This window comes from Zootermopsis nevadensis, unplaced genomic scaffold (assembly GCF_977971745.1).
Source record: "Zootermopsis nevadensis isolate Lab colony 2312 unplaced genomic scaffold, Znev_1.0 Znev_ptg000022l, whole genome shotgun sequence".
In the NCBI taxonomy this organism is placed as follows: domain Eukaryota; kingdom Metazoa; phylum Arthropoda; class Insecta; order Blattodea; family Termopsidae; genus Zootermopsis; species Zootermopsis nevadensis.
Genome location: NW_028259154.1, coordinates 16,112,719 through 16,133,230, shown reverse-complemented (window position 1 = coordinate 16,133,230; position 20,512 = coordinate 16,112,719). Strand labels below are relative to the sequence as shown.

The window sequence follows — 20,512 nt, the reverse complement described above, 5'->3', positions numbered from 1 at the left end:
TGCAGGACGTGGGAGTTCTTTGTGGGTCGATCTGATAGTTTCTGACGTTTAAATTACATATTACCTGAATGTAACACCTACGGATGCCGTGGGTGTGAGGCGGAAGCAGTCAAATTGCCTTGTACGTTTGCTTTTCCAAGGAAGTTTCCGTTTCTTATAGGAGGAGGAGGAGGAGGACGACGACGACGAATGAAATTCCTTATAGTTACTGATCTGTAGGATCGTAGGTTGCATAATGGCGTTGTGTCAGCTGTAGGCGTTGTTTAGAGATAAACTGATCGTAAATTGACAACAAAGCAGGTTAGTTTAGAGTTTAAATTCTAGACTCGTTCAGAATGTCGACGGGGCTGCTTACTGTTCTTAGGTTTTAATCAGTCTCTGAAGGGGGAACAACCGGGATAGCACCTGAAAATAATCTGTAACTGCCGCCTTCCAAATATTTAATCATGCTCAATTCATTTTCATCTGCCCATACCATTCGACCTATATGACTTGCATAGTTGAAGCGTCGTAGTTAAATAACCTAATTATAAGACGCAGGGGATTGCTTGAGTGCTTAATAACTCTGCCGTGCTCATTTAGTGTAGAATGAGGTGAGGTTGGGATTTGAAGTTTTCACGGCGGTGAGTCTGAAAATGCTGTCTTCTAGGTTGTCGCGCCGTGTAGTCTGGTAGAAGTTTACCGACGTTTTATCGCCCTGATGATGGAGGCAGCAAACGTCGGTAAGCTGCCAGACTTCACTGCGCAACAACTCAAAAGACAGCCATCTTCGAGATGAGGTTAATTATGAACTGCTACCTGAGAAGAACTGGAGACAAACTGCGAGGGTCTGTTTCAAAGAAGTAACTAAAAGGGGCTGAGAAAAGAATCTCAAAGCTATCCAAGCTGATGTGCCGGGCGAGATTAGAACTGGATTCTTTTCGAACATACGTCAACGCTGTATCGCTCTGTGACTTCACACCACTTCTATTAAGCCGGGAATGTTCGTAATCTCTGCAGACAATGGAGATCGGTGGTTACGTACTGTGAAAATACTCCCTTTATTCCATCGTTGGTCCCGTCAAAATCTGATTTAAAGCCGGTTTGCTGAGTGGACAGAAGGTGAAGTGCATTGTCTGTAAGCCTACGTGGAGGATGCTATTTGGCTTAATCAAACTCTGTATTTGTGTAATGTCAGTTGGTAAGGACGAACTATCCCAGAATTGTCATGGAGAGGCTGAAGGGAACTCGAAGAACGTCAGTCAGGATAGCTAACTTTTGGGAGGACATTCGAATCCTTGACTTCTTGCATATTTCAGATGGCAACAAGTGCTATTATTATTGAAATTAATGTTAATTTTTGCTTTTTAGTATCAACCAGTTGTTTTTCAGTAATTAACAGTACAGAACCTCCTTTCCAATCTTGGAACATTGTCATATTTATGAAGCTTGGTATAGAATAAGATATTGTTTCAGACGCTTACCACTGTTGGTTGTTTAATATTCCTCCCTTTCCGTCCGGTATTTTTTTTATATGCGTTATTTTGTGTCCTATTAAGTGGCTTAATGTCGTTCCTATTTGGCACAGCCTCAGTGATAGCTGGCAGAAACGTACGTTCTTCTGTGCCTTCGGACGCAAATTTTTCAGTGTTGTGTAGTAAATCAGCACATTGTCAATCTTACTTCAACAGATACGCGAGTGATTTTCTAATCACCAGTTTTCTATTCCCTGAAACAAGCGCCTTGCGATTGCGACAACTTCTCTGACGCCTGTGTGATGCGTGACGTGTTACGTTAACTGGGAACCGGGCGTTTGCATCGGTGTCTTGAAGGAATCCAGTCCTGTCCGTTGATCTTTGTGTTTACTTATTCCTAGATTCAGATTCGGTCACAGACTCCCGTCGTCCAATTTTCGTATTCATCCTGCCACTGGACTTCTCTCCATTTTAGTTCTTTTTAATTTCCTTTTGTCATTAGAACAGATATTGTTGTAATATTGCGGGGTAAACAAAGCACTGGGTCTGTATCGTATAATATTAGAAATGTTATATGGTTATAGATGTTTGAAAAGTATGTATCTTTTGTAAATAGAGGCTCTAGTTTTAAATTATTGAATATAAAGGCGACCTGGCATAGACCTGTGATTTGAGAACGTCTGCAGGAAGTGTGGGTGTAACACTGAAGTGCACCCTGCTTGTTAAACACTTGTTAGAATCTACAGTTACTCTTTAGTGACAGTGACGGCTTGCAGATCTCCCATTTTTGTTTGTTGCTTTGAGTGGTTTTCCAGGCTGTAGGTCTTCAATTTATTTCGCATGCTAGATTTTAGAAATGTTGTACTTATTTTAGCACTGTCAGAATTAGAATCTCGGAGACCAATCTTGCTATTTCTGTTTCATGTATTTTATATTTCATTAAGGAAAACAAACGCGAATGCCAGATCCGCATCAGTATGTAACGTCAGTGATGGTAATGGTTGCCATGTGGTGTCGCTGCCAACCTTATGCCTAGGTGCTGACATGATCATCTTGACCGACAAGGGCGGATGCTGTATGCAATGCGAGATATTCGGTTGTTGTTATTCCCTCTAGAACCGTGTGATGTTTTTTTTTCTATAAAATTAGACCCTGAATGTTAAATGCATTGCATAAATAGACGGACTGTTTGATTTATGTTATGCATAGAGTTTTCGAATGAGTGTTTTATGGGTTATCGGATAATATTGCGTATGACGGATTTCAGGACAGTCTCCAACCTAAGAATAACTCAAACAGCGACTGTCTATTCGTGTACCCATCTCCGACACACAGTCTGTGGCTTACGATTGGAGGTAGACAATCCTAGCGTTCTGACGGCTTCTCTCAAGACTAGGTTGAAGGCAGGAATCCACGTTTTAGATGGACCTTGTATTCATTTTGTATACAAAGTTTGAGGTTAGGGAATGGATCCGGCTGATTTCGAACCTTATGCCTCTAGCATAGAATACTAAGAAGTTCTCTGAAGTTTTACCTATTCATATCTAAAAGTCTGACGTCTCTGCAACAGCGTGAACAGAATGTTGGTCCACGGTAATGTGGCTCTGTTCAGCTGTTCAGTGGCCGACGCTATGAACACGATAATGACCTTTCGGATTGTATGAAACCAGCGATTTTTTTGGCCGGCTACTCTTTGGACTTTCGAAGGAAATTGTACCACAGAGTTTGATTTACTTTTTAACTGATGACTTAGGTATTGTGTAATCTAATGTTTGTTTTTGAAGTTACTTTTCGTACTTATTGGCAGTTGTCTGCCGTTGCGAGTGTTTGTTCAGTACTTGGCCACATTTTTAAGAGATTTACTATGTGTAATATTTAGTATTATGATGTATTAAATATTGTTGACGAGCGTAAACCTGTGTTTTGTGTCTTCTGAGTTTATTAAGTGATTTCTGTGGAAATGTATCCGTACAGCGCCATATTCCGTGCTTTGAATTGTGCAGTTCCAGCAGTTAACATTGAAATAGCTACTGTCACTCCCTGGAGGGTTGTTGTAACTTTGCGGAGCCATTTAAGGAGGTGCAAACGTGCTCGCCTTCGGTGACACAACAGTGCCTTGGTTATGTAACATGAGGATGTTTGGAAAGTCAATTTCCGCGTTGAATGAAGTCGGTAGGCCTACATGAAGGATACAGACTAGTGTGCTGCAGGCTTGTGTAATGGTGTATATAGACAGGATGCGACGCAATTCGTTGACACAGCAGCGTTGAAAGGCCCCCCCCCCCCCCAGTGAGAGAGATGGTACGGATGAGTGGGACGAAGGGTGTAGGTGGCTGAATGATATCTGGCAACTCTCCCCATCTCTCACAGCAGCTCTCTTATGCAGTACTCACTGAGAGATTACACGGATGACTCAAAATCCCTCCACCCCACCCCATCACCCTCGCAGTCATGTTTGATAGAGTCTGGCAACAGAACGAAAAACGTAGAGATGTGGAGTCCAGCAGTTTTTAATTATTGCTTACTCGTAATCTGGTAATTAGGTCATTGTTCTTGACAGAATCCATGAAACTGCCGAACCAGTATGTCTTGCAGTGTGCTCGAAACATTCTTCTGTGTTGTCCTTACTGTTCTGTGATGAAAAAAGTTATTCATATATTTTTACGGTATGAGCGGGTAGTAGGCATATTTAACTCACATTTGAATTATTCAAACAATCCGGAAACATTCTGTTAATTTAGAAATGATGACCTAATTTCCTTTTTTCTGTAGATGACAATTTGGCCACATACAGATACGGAATTTAACGAAGTTTCGGGGTTATGTGGTATCTTAAATGAAAACTCCTGTTTCACTGCTATTCCATAAAAATTGAATAACCTTGCTCCACGTTGTTTAGTCTTAACATATTAAGCATGTAATACGGTTTGCTAGTTTCTTGACCACTACGTTATAATCATCGAATGGAAGGTTTCAGAATGGCCTTGGCCTATTTAAGGGGCCATCTGATCGTTTTCAGGTAATTAAAATTGTCCGCTATTTACTGCCGTGGCACCGCATTGTGATAAGTCTTGCATATATCCAGATACATCGCGTTATACATTAAATGGCGTATGGTTGCCTAGCGACGAAATAGCGAAGGACGTGGATTTCCTAATATATTATACTGTGTGTGTGGTTTTAAGTGACCTGCAGTCATATAGGAAGGAAGGAGGCGGAGAGACGATGGATTTTATTTTATAAAAGGAAAAGTTGCGTTTGAGCCGGCGGTATTATAACTAAAATGGTTATCTCATCTTTCAATAGCGCACATCGCCAGTTTTCGCTGTCGAGTCGCTGCTGTTAAACCCAACTTTCTGCATTGAAACTGAAGTCTTAAATCACGTAGGCGTATTACTTCCACCTCACTTTTAATTACATAATTTTTTTATGATTGGTTTTGACTTTGATGGGAACTCGGTGAGAAAACTGCGATTGAAGTTTGTTCCAAATGAAGTCGTGAACTACAAATAACAGTGTCGTGATGTAACGATTCCCTTAGGTTTGAAACTTAATTTAGCAAGTTGGAACCAGTGACATCATTTAAAATTCAGGAACACGATTTCAGGGAAAGAAGCGAAACGTGTTTTAAAGAATGGATTTGAGGCCCTTGGGCTGGATTTATGTGGCTGAAGATATGGTCCAGTGACGGGCTGTTGTGAACATGGTAATGAAACTTCTGGTTTCATAAACGGCAGGTAATTTTTTGACCAGCTGAGCCACTGCCAGGTTCTACATGGAGTGGGCTAGTGGTAGAGGATCGCTGTTTTACCCCCATGTGATTGAGTGGATGGAGCATAAGTGTGCTCAAGGTGAGTTATGGACCGCCGTAGAACTACATGCCTGCCTGTAATGAACAGTTTCTGGCTCGCCATTGATTGGAAGGACTAACTTGTGAAGCTGTGCGACAAGCACATGTGTGGGTGTTTGAATGGCGGGCGTGGTGCATTGTGTGACGTGCACCGGAAATGCGTGTCTTGCTCCACATATCCCTTCGTGACATCCTGTCGTGTGCATGACCGACCTGTCTGGCTGTCGAGTAGGACTGAACGGATTGTGTTGATATATCAAATGCGGAATAATCAATTGGCTTCCTTATGCTACATTAATATTCCTTGGTGCTCTTATCGATGACGAATTTCAAAACGTTCTGTAAATAATATATGTTCGCGCGAATACATTTTTACCAAATTGACCAGTTGTCACGCAATTTCGCATGAACTTCAAGTTTGAGGTCATCGTGCCTTCGAACAGTTGAATACCTTGACAAAGGCCTGTGTCATGATGATTACGATCGTGTCCTTGTGTACCCTCTTACGAACATTCAAATTAACTGACAGGTTTCGTGAAATTGTCGTGTGCGGTGCCAGCATGACGACTGTGTAGCCTTTTTTCGAAATTGAGCATTTTCAACTAAATATAATGCAGGTCATTGACATTTATTGTAGTGTTTGACACGTAATGAGACAACGATCACATAAAACCCAGAGGTTGCATGTACTTTGACGGGATTCAAGCGCGTTACCTTCCGAATATGTGTGTCTGACCGTTACCGCTGAAGCCATTTCGAAAATTAATCCCGCACTTCCTTCAAGAATTCAGGAGCAAAGGAGTGACTCATGGGTAAAATTGTGTACCTGGTTCCTCGCCTGTTAATACAGTTTGTCTTTGCCCTCTTTGCTGCTATGCCACTGGCGACTGCAGTATATATAATTTTGCTGCTGAGACCCAAAATTGGGGGTCAGTAGGACATCTAGCCCCGTAATTAGACTGGAATTTTTGGACATTTGTCGGCGTTAATAGATCCTGATGATCGTTTACGACCCTACTGAGGAGCTATGAAGATAAGTTCGATTGCATCTTAGGGTTTCGAACGTCGCAGTCTATTTCAACGAACTATTCGGGTTTGTAGTTCATGATCATCCGCTGACCTTGTTATGTGTCCTTGCTGTGAGCTGTAAAGGGGTGGTATGAATAGAATATGGCGGCCTGAATCAGGCCACTGATATTTCTGGCCGTGACAGATACGCTATTGGATCAATGGCTGTACTGTAATGAATTTGCACCGCATATAGGCCTATGCATGATTTTCTTCCGATCTAATTACTTTATGCCATGAAGGGACAGGTTACAGATAAAAAAAACCTCTGAATTGTCGGGGACGACACGAAAAGTCGTTTACCAGAAAGAAAAAACTGTGGGTGTGGACTGGGTTTAACTGGCTCGGAATGGTGTCCAGTGGCTGTTGTGGATGCTGTAATAAACCTTTGGGTCCCATAAAATACGGAAAGTTTGTTGACCAGCCGGGTGACCATCAGCTTTTCAAGGACTTTGCTGCATGGAGTTAACGTCATAGTTGATTTGTGACTGTGTAATATGATGTCATTTTTCGGAGCCCAGCAATATGCAATCACAAATTTGCTGTTTATTATTTCGTACAAACTGCCTATTTGTTCCAAAAAAAAAATGGCGCGCTGTCCTATTTCCAAATTGTGAGAACATTTCTCAACTTGCAATTGCTTGAGCATTGGATCGGCCCTAGGAGGTACATTTGCTTTTGAAACGCATTAGTTACATTTATGAGTTGAAAGTACTGCAACATGAGGAAATTTATTTAATGATGATCGTAGTTGGTTCATATGCCCTATTACCGATTGACAACTGGATCATCTTCTTAACTTAAACAAATTTAGACTCTTGTACTTTTGTTGTTCATAGTTTTTACCTGAGAATTGGGAGTCGGTAGTATGTAAAATCTCTAGGCAGTAATTTATAACATGTTTCAGCATTTTATTTCAGTAACAGGAAAATCGAAAGCCATACACCATGTTGACATAATTCTATGCTTTTTCAGAAATGCATTTGTTGGGCTCAAGCCCACGTTTGAATAGCGCTTTTTTGTTGTCCCCTGACCAGAACAGACGGGACATGGAAGAACGTTAAAGCAATAAAAGACCCTGCAGTAGTTAAAGCACGTTGAAACCTGACTGAGTGAGTCTCTCCAGTGATCATTGTTTGTAACCTGGCAGTTCTACGTGCATGCGAATTGTTCTTCTTTCCTTCTGCTGATAGTACGTCTTTTCAGGGCGATAACTTGCCCCAGTACACACGATAACCAGTCCGTAATTTTTCGGACGTACATTGCGTTTCACATGAGCAGCTTTTCAGTCACCATCAGTAGATTGTAAAGTTAATTTTTGACTGTAGGTTATCGACTGGGGCTGGGGCCGTGTAATCTCGCAGAAATTGACAGACGTTTTAGATGTGCATACTGCCTCCATCATCAGGGCGCTGATGAGCATTTAAAAAGTGTTGTAACACTGGAGGTATGAGCCGGGATAGCTCAGTCAGTATAGTGACTAGCTACGGGCTGGACGACCGGGGTTCGATCCCCGATGGGGGCAGAGGATTTTTCCTCTAGCCTCTGCGTCCAGACCGGCTCTGGGGCCCACCCAGCCTCCTCTACAATGGGTACCAGGGTCCTTTCCCGGGGGTAAATCCGGCCGGGGCGTGATGCTGACCACTCACCCCCATCTAGTGCCGAGGTCAAGAATGAGTAGGAGCTATACCTCCACTCACCCCAAACGCCTACATGGCGTGTAGTGGGGCAAACTTTACTTTACTTTACTTTACTTGTAACACTGGAGGATCTTTTGGCTGTGACCAAAAAGATCCGCGTCTTAACCCTTTTTTCCTTTTAATTTCGACACAATTGGTTGCAATTTCATACACTTTTCAGTGCACTGCATGTTGTGAACGAAAGGAACTATAAAACACTCGCAGTGCAGGCACATTCCTTAACCCGCACGAGCTTCGTCTACAGCCTAAACGTAATAATTTCACATCCGATATACAGGAAGGACTAGGTTCTCTCTCTGTATATGTGTTGTCGCTACGCGGTCTTCCGCTACCTCCAGTATGTGTATCCGTAACGGCCATCCAGGCCCGGAGTTACGTTACGGCCACTATAAAAGAGATTAATTCATTCCTATGATGATGATGCAAAGGGTTACGGAGGTAAAGCTCCCCGTCTCCGTTTTCTTTTGATTGGAAGCTGGATATGTTGGATCATGATACAGAAAGAGAGAATTCTGCTTTCTGTGTGTGTGTGTGTGTGTGTGTGTGAAGTGACTTGCAAGTTTTTCGGTGCGTGATGTAGACGTAGTAGTGGGCCGTTTGTACTTCCGGGAACCTCGGCCGTTCACTCTTTGCTGAGCGTTGCACCCAGATTTGTGCAGCCTGACAAACAATGATTACAGCTTCTTGCAGCAATGCATGCCATCTTGTTCTCACAATTTACTGTGGCATTGCGAATCGTGAAACTTGTTCGGATTAGATGCACAGGTGATGATGAACGTTCCGCACTCGTAAGCAAGCATCTCGAAATGCTGTTTTAGATACCTGAAGGATCATGAGTACGTGTTCGTGTTGTCTTGTATTTTTAACGAGATACACTTAACAAATTAAGGGCTCTGTGTTGGTATGGAATTCCGTATTTATGTTGGAGACTAATATTGATATAGAAGTGGTTTAGGGCTTTGAGGGCGATCAAATAGAAGGCACATAGATAGGCGGAGTCTGTAGCATGCATGGGTTAGACGTGGAATGTGCGCAACATATTAGTTTGAAAAACATGGCGAGGAGGATATGAGGACGTGTATATTAGAATAGGCGGAATCAGATATTCAGTTAATAAGATGCGAGTGATTAGACTGGATTAAACTCGCTCAGGATAGGGCCCGGTTGCACCTTCTTACGTACTTGGCAAAGAGCATCTGGGTTCCTTACAAGTCGAATTTCTTGGCCAGTTGAGTGGCTAGCGGCTTCAAGAAGGACTCTACTTTATGGTGTTAGATAAGGGATTTCTAAAGTCGCTTAGTTTTTAATGCGCTGGAAAATTAATGCACGGTTCTCGTGCCATTTTAGTTCCTTTATCAGGGTTAAAGGTTGAGGTTACCATACACTTCGTATTTTTTCCTGAATCTCTAGTACGCATATCAAACCCGCCCAGAGTTAAGAAGCACTAGAGTAGCATGTCAGGTGATGGTTCTTACATATTTCAAGATGGCAGAACTCCCGTGTTCCCCGTGTTCGCGAGTTGTCATTTTTATACTGTCGTCTTATGACAGAACGGACCGGTATATCGGGCATGGTTCTGACCGTGATTGATTTACTTTGCTTGCCTGTGACCTGTCGGTGGTGGGGAGGACTTTGGTAAATCATCGGGCTGGAAGAAGAGTCTGAAAAAATTGCTTTTCTGGACCCCAACACCTGATTGTTATTTTCATGACACGACACTTTTCTTTAATGAATGTTATATGTCGGCCGTTTGTGCTGTTGATATAAGCATGTTATTTAATAAGACTTCACAGGTCACGAAAGTAATCCCATATTGATGGCGTTGTTTTATTTAGAACTGCGTGGATTATGTAACGCCGAAAGTCTGGATTATTAGGAACAATTCGAATGCGTGTTAGTACAATCTGATGTAGACAATTTTGTGTGTACTCAGCAGTTTGTTGGGTGGAGTGGCTGTATAACGTAAGCATAAATTCATTATTAATCTCCAGTAAAAAACACAAAATGGCACATGTCAGAAGAACGAAATCTACGACAATGTTATGAATATGTTACCTGCAAAATTATTTCATGTTTCTGTTGTTTGTCCACCCCTACTGGTACCCCCCCCCCTCCTGACACACCTCTGAAAACAAGAAGGATGGCGAGAGTGAATCTAGTTCCATTTACGTCATTTTGGTGTAGGTCAGGTCACGTCAAGTCATTCCTGTTCTGTTCGAATAGGCGCTTGTCTTGACTAGATTAGGTACCTTTCAACTCTCATGTCATAATGGCATGTTTTCGACATCAGAGACCAGCCAGGCTTTGGTTTATGCGAACAGGGTTGCAGTTAATTTAACCATCACGTATCTACTCCGAGGAAGAACCCCAATATCGGATTTTCTGTGTTGTAGGACGAGATGGATTGAGCATGTAGTATTTGTTTACCGTGTTAGTCTGGTTGACACTTTTTAAAAACGAAAAATAAAAGGCTGTACTTTCGTGGCTCATTGGTACTCCACGCAACAAAACACCAGAACCGATCAGATTAAATGTTTGATTAACCAACTCCAGCCAGCCAGGTAGTTGCGGCTTGCGATCGTCGTCTGTTTCTTCATACATACGCTATATTGGCTAGATTTGGTGGAGGGACTGCATGACATTCCAAGCTCTCGTGTTAGCTGATCTTGGGATACTACAGGTGGCGCACGAAATGATACCCGACTGAAAGTTTAAATAAAGGCTTTAATATTCATATAATGGTATATATATATATATATCTATGAACACAAAGAACAATTCATGGAGATTTATCCTTTATGGATTACATGCTTAATATGACCACTTCCGAAACACGAACGGCTACGTTCGTGATTACTCGACGGCACATATCCTCCGTAATTTCACCATACATTTGAACAATCAGAGCCCTGAGTTGCATGATTGAGGCTGTTTTTTTTGGAAACAGTTTTTCGTTAAGGTAACCCCAAAGGAAAAAGTCGCAGGGTTTATGTCCCGGCTATTGGGTGGCCAGTTCTGTCCACATCCGTGGCGAGCAGGATATCGGTGGGAAATCACACGTGGACCGAAAGTGTCGTGCAGGAAGTCCAAGACGTTTGCTGTGTGTGGTGTAGCCCAATCTTGCATAAACCACTGTGTATTTAACGGCAAACCGGGCTTCTTTGCATGGCTATTCTGTTCTGTGGGCTACGCACACTTGCGACACGTCCACGTTTCTTTTCCAACACTGTACCATCCTGTTGAAACTGCGGATGAAGTCTGAATAGTTTTTGGAGCAGGGGCCCACCGCGTACCAAAATCTGCGTTTCCACAACACTTTTTGTTTCCGCAAAAAACAAAACTGTCTGCGTTCTCTGCTCAACCGTAAGTCTTCCCTTGTCTGCCATCTTCTGTATACTGGCGGGAAACCGCGACATAATCACCTCGCGTTAGCTAGGTGATGAATATGCCACCTAATGACATCTCCATGAACTACTGCACTTACCCACATGACAGAAAACTTCATCCGTAACCTGGTTGCTGATTTATCGTTAAAACAAATAGGGCATAATTTCGTGCGCCATCCTGTAACATTGCGTGCTGTCGTTTGACGTATCACATTTTTAGGTGTATTAAAGTTGCTAAAAACTATTGTAGACGTGCGCCGTGTTGTGGCTTCATATGTGCACCGTGGCAGGTGAAGATGTGTTATTCAAGTGCCCAAATTTACACGCCCCCCACCCACTTGGGGTTTGGCTGACACTTCTTAAAAAGTGGCGTACGGCTACTGTTTATTCGCCGGGTTCCCCCAGATCTTTCACCTAAGCAAACAGGAAATGTGTGACGTGTACGGTCTTTTTGTTGTATTTTAGCCGTCTGAAAGTTGAACCAGGTGGCGCTGTAAAATGTAACCGAATGAGCTGTAGAAGCGGGGACAGTTGGGGTAACATCTTGCGTGGGTATGCCAGAAAAATGGAGTTAAAGTAGCTGTCACTTAACGTCATCGCGTGGGTTGATTGAGTTTCTCAATGGGACTCGAGTTCGCGCAGAAGCCGTATGGTGTCGGAAGCACGTGATGGTCTGTGGGAGAGATCGATAGCAATCGTAGAACGTGACCGAATAATACTTCCGCATTACAAGCGTGTGGCAGCTGGCCCCGTTTGTTTCAGTGACATAGCAACGCCTCTTCTTACTCCGGAGCGTGCTAAGGGTTTTTTTTAAAAAATATATACTGTCCTATTCGCGAAACAAAAATACATTCTTTCCATTTCCTTCTGTCATTAATTATCCTTTTGAAAATGAATTTGATTTACCCTGGGTGTACCAAGTGTCTCGCAGCAAATATTTACCAGTTTATACACAATATTTGTGTAAAATGTGTCTAATTGATTCAATATTCAATCAGATCACTTTTTTGTAATTGATGTCAATAGGCTTATGCTGCTGGATTTCAGTGTATAACCGGCTTTCGGGTGTGAGCCGCGTCGAATGTTATTTCCGTTTTGTCAAACACTGCAATTGTAATTCTCAGTGTAATTGTGTAGTTGGGCTAGCTCCGGAAGCCTTATATAGATAAGTCTCCTTCACTGGACCCTCAAAAGGATTGTTCTTTCATCACCTCTTCTCTGAATCTCGTAGTCAAAGAATCACTTATTCTCCTTTTTATACAATTACTGGAAATCATTTCCCGATTAATACGGTCACCAAAACTTTCGTAATCTCCTCTCCTCACCACGTGTTCATAAAAATGTTTTTCTGCAATCTTTTCCTCAACCACATGCTCTTCTCCCATTGAATGGCAACATGCTCATCACTCCACCAATCAGCACCACCAAATTTACCTTGCCTGTCCTATATAATGGTTCCAGAACCTGCTGCACTGCACGTTCATCCTGAAGATGGCAACTGCAGTGTTTGCAGAAACATTGGCTAATACTCAACATTTGACACAGCTTACACCTGAAAGCCAATGCTATACTTTTTGTCGCAGCTGGATATTAATATGACTATCTTTTGGGATGTTGCGCTGTGTAGCGTGGTAGAAGTCTGCTGCACTGCTGATGGGGGCAGTAAGCACCAACTTCTACCAGTCTACATAGTGCAACATCCCAGAAGACAGTCATCTTTATTATACTCAACCGCCATGTGAGGCTCGAACATGATCGATTTGGATGTGTTTGAAAATTTGTGGGCTGTGGAGCACGCATCTTATCTTTGATTTTTAAGAAGCTGAATGAAAATGTCATAAAATGAAATGTAGGTCTGAGGGTGAATGATGAATTAAAAGGGATTTGGGAAGATCAGACAAGAGTGGGTCTAAAAACAAGTCAGCTGCATTGCTATTCTGTAAGCCAGTGGTCCCCAACGCGGTGCCCGCAGGCGCCCTCCAAGGCTTTTTTTGGGTGCCCGTGTTGATACGAAAAGAGGTTATACTGAATAATGAAGGCCATTCAACCATGAACATTATAAAATCAAAGCGCAGATCTCTACTTACTAATGCCCATCTTGACGATTGTTTGCGAGCAGCAACATCATCCTACACTCCCAAATTTGAAAAACTGGCCGATGAAATGCAGCGCCAAACATCACACTAACTTCCCGCTTGAGTAATAATAATTGTACTTACAAAACTACGTATTTTTGATTGCATGGTTTCTTGTATCATTAAACGTCGTGTTGTTTTGTGTATTATTTGGTGTCCATATCTTATTTGTCCAGAGAAAAGAAATTTTGGCTTTGTTAATTGGTTGGTCCCCACCAGGATCTCATAAACTCTCAAATGTGCCCGTAGGCACAAAAAGGTTGGGGACCAGTGCTGTAAGCTAACCCACTCAGTGATAACGTAGTATGCTTCAGATACCTGTTAACTGTGTAAACTGTGATGCCTGAACGTGTATTTCCTTTCCATAATGTCCTTATGAGTAGCACAAATAAAATTAATGTGTCTGAATAAAATATTTAACTGAAGTAAACTGTGGTTTGTTTCAGTACTCTTGTACCATGGAAGATCTTCAGACAGGTATTAAATGAAGTTCATCCAATCAGCTCTGGGCTGGAGGCAATGGCCCTTAAATCCACCATTGACCTCACATGTAATGATTACATTTCCAACTTTGAATTTGATGTTTTTACAAGGTAAGATTTGTTTAATTTTTCAAAAGTCTGTAATACCATAGATGCCTAGAGAATGTGTGTAAATGTCATTATTAATTATCTACCTTCTGCGTTCTACGGTTTGTTGGCCGAGTATCTGTTAGCTTTTCGGAAATATGGTCCAATAATTCTGATCATTTAAGGCAGGAATTCTCAGCCTGCTGCCTTCGAACATGGTTTTTGTGGTCTACATAAATTTTTGTAGTATTTATTATCTGCTATGATTAAAGAATAGTTGCTGCCAGAGTTTAATAACATTTTAAATTTAATTGAATAGTTAATAAACATAATTCAAGTTTCATCAAAAAATTATTGGTTAATACATGAACCTTTTTGCTGTATTAAGTTATAATTTTTAATAAATTACAAGGAAGTTTCAGTTAATTATGTTTAGTTGTAACCCACATTAGCACATCTGGTCTGTGTCATACAGGTTTTAGATGGTACATGAACTGCAACATTTCTCTTACATCTGGAACTGAATTATGAATGTTTATGTTGTTATAAAATTCATACAGTTTGAGTGAATGTAAACAGAATAGCAGACACTTGTGGAAGTTTGAATAGCATCTTAATATTCTAACAGTGTGTCATACAGACAGACATAATTTGTAACTATGTTATCACCCATTTGTAAAAATAGATGATTTTCATATGTTGTGAAAGTGCCAAAGTACCTTCATAAATACTGTTATACATACAAGAATAAAATTTATGTTGACTCATTTCCACTTAACAATACTGGGGTACTGGGATCCTGGGAACGACCTGTTCTTCAAGTGCCTGAGCACTGCGGCTCCCAACTTTTTGTTGGCTCGATCTATGGACATTCGGTAGGACTCCTTGGACGAGGGATCGGACCGTTGCAAGGCCTCTACCTATTTACAGGACAGCACAACACAGAAAAACATCCATGGCTTGAGTGGGATTCAAACCCACAGTCTCAGTGACCAAGCAGCACAAGGCCCACACCTCAGACCGCGCGGCCACTGCGGACCCCCCACTTAACAATAAGTATCCGAAAGCTTCTTGAAACTAAAAAATAAGAAAAGAATTACATTTTAGGAAATCTGGACATATTTGATTCCATATTAAATTCCTTACATTATTAGATTGTATACGAGTTGTTTGAAAGTAAATAGGCTATCCGGCAGTCAAGTAATGTGTTGTTAAAAGATAAGTAAACTTGTCATGTCTGGTGACACAGTTAATAGTATATTTTATTTGCCATTCATCATTGTGCTCTTCATTAAATTTTATTTCTGTAACATGTAATGTAATTGTTGAGCAGAACCAGATGTGTAAACAAAATAAGTGATGTGGAATGTTGGTTTCTTTATGGATTGTTTTGTTTGTGTTGACTCAGTTTACACATTTTTATCATGTACAGGAAAATATATATTGAAGATTTCTGTCTTCTGGGTTGTTGTGCCATGTAGTCTGGTCGATGCTAACCAACGTTTCAGAGGTATTCATCGCCCTGATGACGAAGGCAGTATGACCTCTGAAACGTTGGTTAGCATCGACCAGACTACACAGCGCAACAACCCAGAAGACAGAAATCTTCATATTCACCGCTGTGAAAACCTCAAATCTTACAAAATATATATTGATTATTCTGTGCTTTTAGACTGTTCCAGCCATGGACGACTCTGTTGAGAAATTGGCAAATTCTAGCAGTAACACATCCAGGTTATGTGGCATTCCTCACCTATGATGAAGTAAAAGCACGCTTACAGAAATACATTACAAAACCTGGAAGGTAAGTGCAGAGAGTGACAGTGTTACATAAAAATAATCCATACAAAATTTTAATTCTAAAACAAGTATTTTGTTATTGTATTATACACTTTCATTTTGCAAATATAATGCTGACAATGCATGAGTTGTAGGACTGGAAGTCTGTGCAATGTGAAAATTATTCATTACATATTCTGAGTGGAACTCCGTGTTTAATCACTTATATGATTATTATTACAACTTACACATTTCTGTATTGTAATGTTGTAAACCATAAGTAAAGTTTTAAAAGTATATAGAAGTGATAAGACTGAATTGGTTGTTTCATAATTCCTGCTGCTTGCATTGGAAAATAGTGTATATGGCTCTGTAAAGAGTACGGTACTCTCTGTTATAGCTACGTCTTCCGACTTAGTTGTACGAGGCTCGGCCAGTGGGCTATTGGCTATGTCACAGCTGATGGAGAAATCTTGCAGACAATCCCACAAAATAAATCCTTATGCCAAGCTTTACTTGATGGGTACAGGGAAGGATTGTAAGTATAATGAATTCATAAGGAGTAGCATAGCAGAGCAGACATTAGGATGATCCATTCTGTTATGCAGAGTTTGCTACTTGGTTAAGATGTAGTTAATCTTGGTCTGTTTGGACCTCAGCCCTTCTGTCTGAGTAAGGGTAATGTTAAAAAGACTAAATCCTCTTCTTGTACTGCTATTCCTACAACAGCTACTGTGAGCTGGGGTGGCTCTGTCAGTATAGTGACTGGCTACAGACTGGATGACCAGGGTTTGATCCCTGATGGGGACAGGATTTTTCCTCTAGCCTCTGCGTCCAGACCGACTCTTGGGCCCACCCAGTCTCCTATCCAATGGGTACCAGAATCCTTTCTGGAGGTGTAAAGCGCGGCCAGGGTGTGACGCTAACCATTCACACCTATCTAGTGCTGAGGTGAAGAATGAGTAGTAGCTATACCTCCCCACCCCCACCCCCCACCTCAAGTGCCTACATGGCATATAGTGGGACAGCTTTACTTTTACTTTTTTTATATAACTGCTGCTATTACTACTAGTTTTGCTACCACCACCACCACCTACTACCGCTACTGCTCCTTTTTTACACTACTTTTGCATATTACTTTGTTTCAAATCAGTTTCAATACATTTTACTAGATTATTTAATCAGTTACAGATTTTGTTAATAAAACAACAGGTAGTGCATGTAGCATGCATGGGTGAGATGAGAAATGAGTATACAATTTTAGTCAGGAAGGGATATATAAGGATAGGTGGGATGCTGATATCAAATGGATCTTAAAAAGTAGGATGTAAGGATATAGATTAAATGTATCCAACTCAACTTTGTATTCAGTGGCATTGACCTGAAGGTTCTATGTTAGGTCAGGAATTTACTGACAAGCTGAGCGACTGTCAGCCTATCAAAAAGTGCACTGCTCCATGTAGTTAAATCGTTGTATAATGTGCATGCTGTACTGGCAGCTATTGGTTCAAGCCACATGATTGGTATGGTTGTTTGTGCCAGTTCTTTTACTCATTACGAGAAGCTATCACTATAAATGACACACAAGTTAAAAAATTGATAAATAAGAAAATTGTAGATGAACTTGAACATAAAGGTTAAGACATGAAATGGTTTTGCATTCTGTTTATTTTTTGTTGTTTATTATGCTGATACAGGATTTCGATGCCCAAACTAAGGGACTGATAACCAGACCTTTACCATGGGATGTAACAGTTTAGTTGCAAGATACATGGCAAGCTGGACATATGTAACCAGTGACACACAGTTGATATATTCTGTTCAGGTAGAATGTTCTTTTCACGTTGTTATTAATATTCATAATATTTGCAGCTATCTGTTCCCTGATGGGCGCAATGTGAATCCTGATCTCTCGTGGGCAGTGCAGCCAACTCCAGAGGATCATATCAAGGTGACGCAGGAACAGTATGAATTATACTGTGAAATGGGTTCCACATTCCAGCTATGTAAAATCTGTGCGGAGAATGACAAGGACATTCGTATCGAGCCATGTGGTCATCTGCTGTGTACGCCGTGCCTCACATCTTGGCAGGTAGGAGTGCCGTTGGATTTTGAACAGACCATCAATCCACAGTTTGTTGTACACACTTTTATATGGAAGTAAAACTTGATTTAAATAATCAATAGTAATATTCTAGCTGTGAAAATAACACATGAAATGTCGAGGGATGTAAATTCAATAAGTTGTAGACTGCATGGTGATAGAAAAAGAGGTTAACTGATCTTAACATAGTAGATAACATAAGGAGTTCCAGATAGAACTCATAAAGCATAGTTTCCTATAGCATAGATTTGTAGTCACATAGATCTTATGTTGTTAATGTTATATTTAGTTAATATAAATTCATACATAGCAATGAAATGCAATAGTGATCATAAGTTAGCATTGTGGGCTCACGTGCAGATGGTCATATTATGGAATTCGTCTCAGTTCACATTTTCTTCATAATTTCTTGTAAAAATGTTACAGATTGTTATTACTGTCATAAGGGTTGTTATTATGTTTGGGGAGGATTTTTTTCTTCCAGATTTTCTGTTTATTTTAAAATTTAACACCATTGCTGTGTTTGTAATTGTCGATACATAAACACAAACTTGAACAGTAACACGTGTAGGAAGATGGTTGTGATGTTTGAACAGACATCAGCCTAATTCATTGAGGGCAGATATAAACTTCTGAGCTACAGAATTCTGCTTTGATGCACATCATCTTTGAAACACAAACTGAACTGGCTGCAAATGTAAGTGCATTCCAGACAACCAGCCGTGCCATTTAATTACTTGTCTTGGTTTCGAGGATAAAATGTTAGCAACTTTAATGAACTTCAATATCCAAAAGTTTTGCAGTGCATAGATCATTCATATGACTAATATTGGTGCAGTGTTCCCATTCTATTGTAAAAGAGATGATTATTTGTAGATTATGGTGACCAAACTTAAAAGTACATAACATTAATAGTATTCACCAAATTTATATATGCATTTAATAAAAAAAATTTGTTATTGTGTTGTGATATTGGCTATATACTAATATATCATACAAGAATGTGTTGAATTGGTCCTTAAATGTTTGAAAGGGAGGTACATGGTAAGCTAGTTGTGCAAGAAAATATATTAAGAAAGGGTTTTTTAAAGCAGAATGCTAGGAGTTGCGTAGTTGAATGTTAACTGATTTGTTCATCCCACATTTTTGCTTGTAAAAATGAGAAGAAGATCTCTACACAGAAAATTAAAAATTTGTGGTACAGTTTTACCCTTTTAACTGATGGAGCACTGGACAGTGTCTCAGTTTAAGTTTAACATATAATTTGATTGCATTATAATTGAGTAATTTTAACTCAACAGGACTCTGAAGGACAGGGTTGCCCATTTTGCAGAGCAGAAATTAAAGGCACTGAGCAGATTGTGGTTGACCCTTTTGATCCGAAGAGACAGCACAAGGCAGGATCTACAGGGAACCTAGTGGACTTGGATGAGGATGAGGAGGTAGCTGATGCATCCGAGTAACCATATTATCTCATTTGCTTGTTTTATGTCTTGTTCAAGCTTGTGTTGGCTTGTTTCTAGCTTCATGTTGCCCTGTTGCACTGCCTCTTGTCACTTAGCCTGATGCCCAGATGTTATCAACAGTTGTTCAGGAAGGAAACTTATTTGAAGAGGGAATGTTGTAATAGTATTTAATGGAAAGAATTATAAACACAGTGTGCTCATAATCTGTAATGAACTGCTGTACAAATCTGTTACACAATTTATTAATGTTTTGCAGTTAATTGCACTGTGATTCATACTACGAACAACAGGAGAAATCTCTTTGTATTTCTGTTCATTATTATGGGGAAAAGAAAAATGGAATAGGAAATCTGAAGTGAAATTAATTAGTGGAGTCTTGGGTTTATTCCAACAGGATATAACAGATATCTGCCCCTTTGAAAGTATTCTCTTAGCATCATTAATATTGGACTTTACGTTTCTGAGACGTATTACACAAAATGTCAGCATTCAACTACAGTGGTTTATATCCAGTTTGATCTGTAGATCAGCCTGGATATAAACATAGATGCTTTGTCAGTATATATTTTTGTTAGAGGATGAGAACCACCCAGGTATTTCAGTTCATTGTTTAATTGAAGTTTGTAGGGAATGAGGAATGTTAGATGCCTTGAAGAAGTGTTAGGATCTTTGTATGCCTCTCTCAGTTTATTTAGAAATGTTTTTTCACTGTGTGAGTTGTAGGTTTACATGGCCGGATGATTGTGAATTTGAAACAAGGTCCTTGTCCTTAGGTTTTCATGGCTGGAATTCAGTGTACAACTTCAGCTTTTTGCGAATTATAGTTTCTTTTTATACATGTATGGATACTCATATTCGTACCAGTTGTTGTAGCATCTGTAAACCCACCGACAATTATGTCTGATTTTTGCAAGATTTATGTAATTACACTTTCATATAAAAGGTGGCATCTCTCTTTGGTGTTTAAAATTATAATTTTCCTCCCAATATAACCATTGTTA

At 40.4% G+C, this 20,512-nt stretch overlaps 1 protein-coding gene across 1 annotated transcript in view; it reads left to right on the top strand.

The window, feature by feature from the left end:
- The window catches only part of Cbl (E3 ubiquitin-protein ligase CBL), a 61,110-nt gene that overhangs the window by 15,257 nt on the left and 25,341 nt on the right, over positions 1-20,512 (top strand). Inside the window, exons 2-6 of the mRNA XM_022072463.2 lie at positions 14,040-14,186; positions 15,835-15,966; positions 16,342-16,479; positions 17,814-18,033; positions 19,347-19,487. Coding sequence (XP_021928155.1) covers positions 14,040-14,186; positions 15,835-15,966; positions 16,342-16,479; positions 17,814-18,033; positions 19,347-19,487 — 778 coding nt within the window. The remainder of the gene's footprint in view (positions 1-14,039; positions 14,187-15,834; positions 15,967-16,341; positions 16,480-17,813; positions 18,034-19,346; positions 19,488-20,512) is intronic.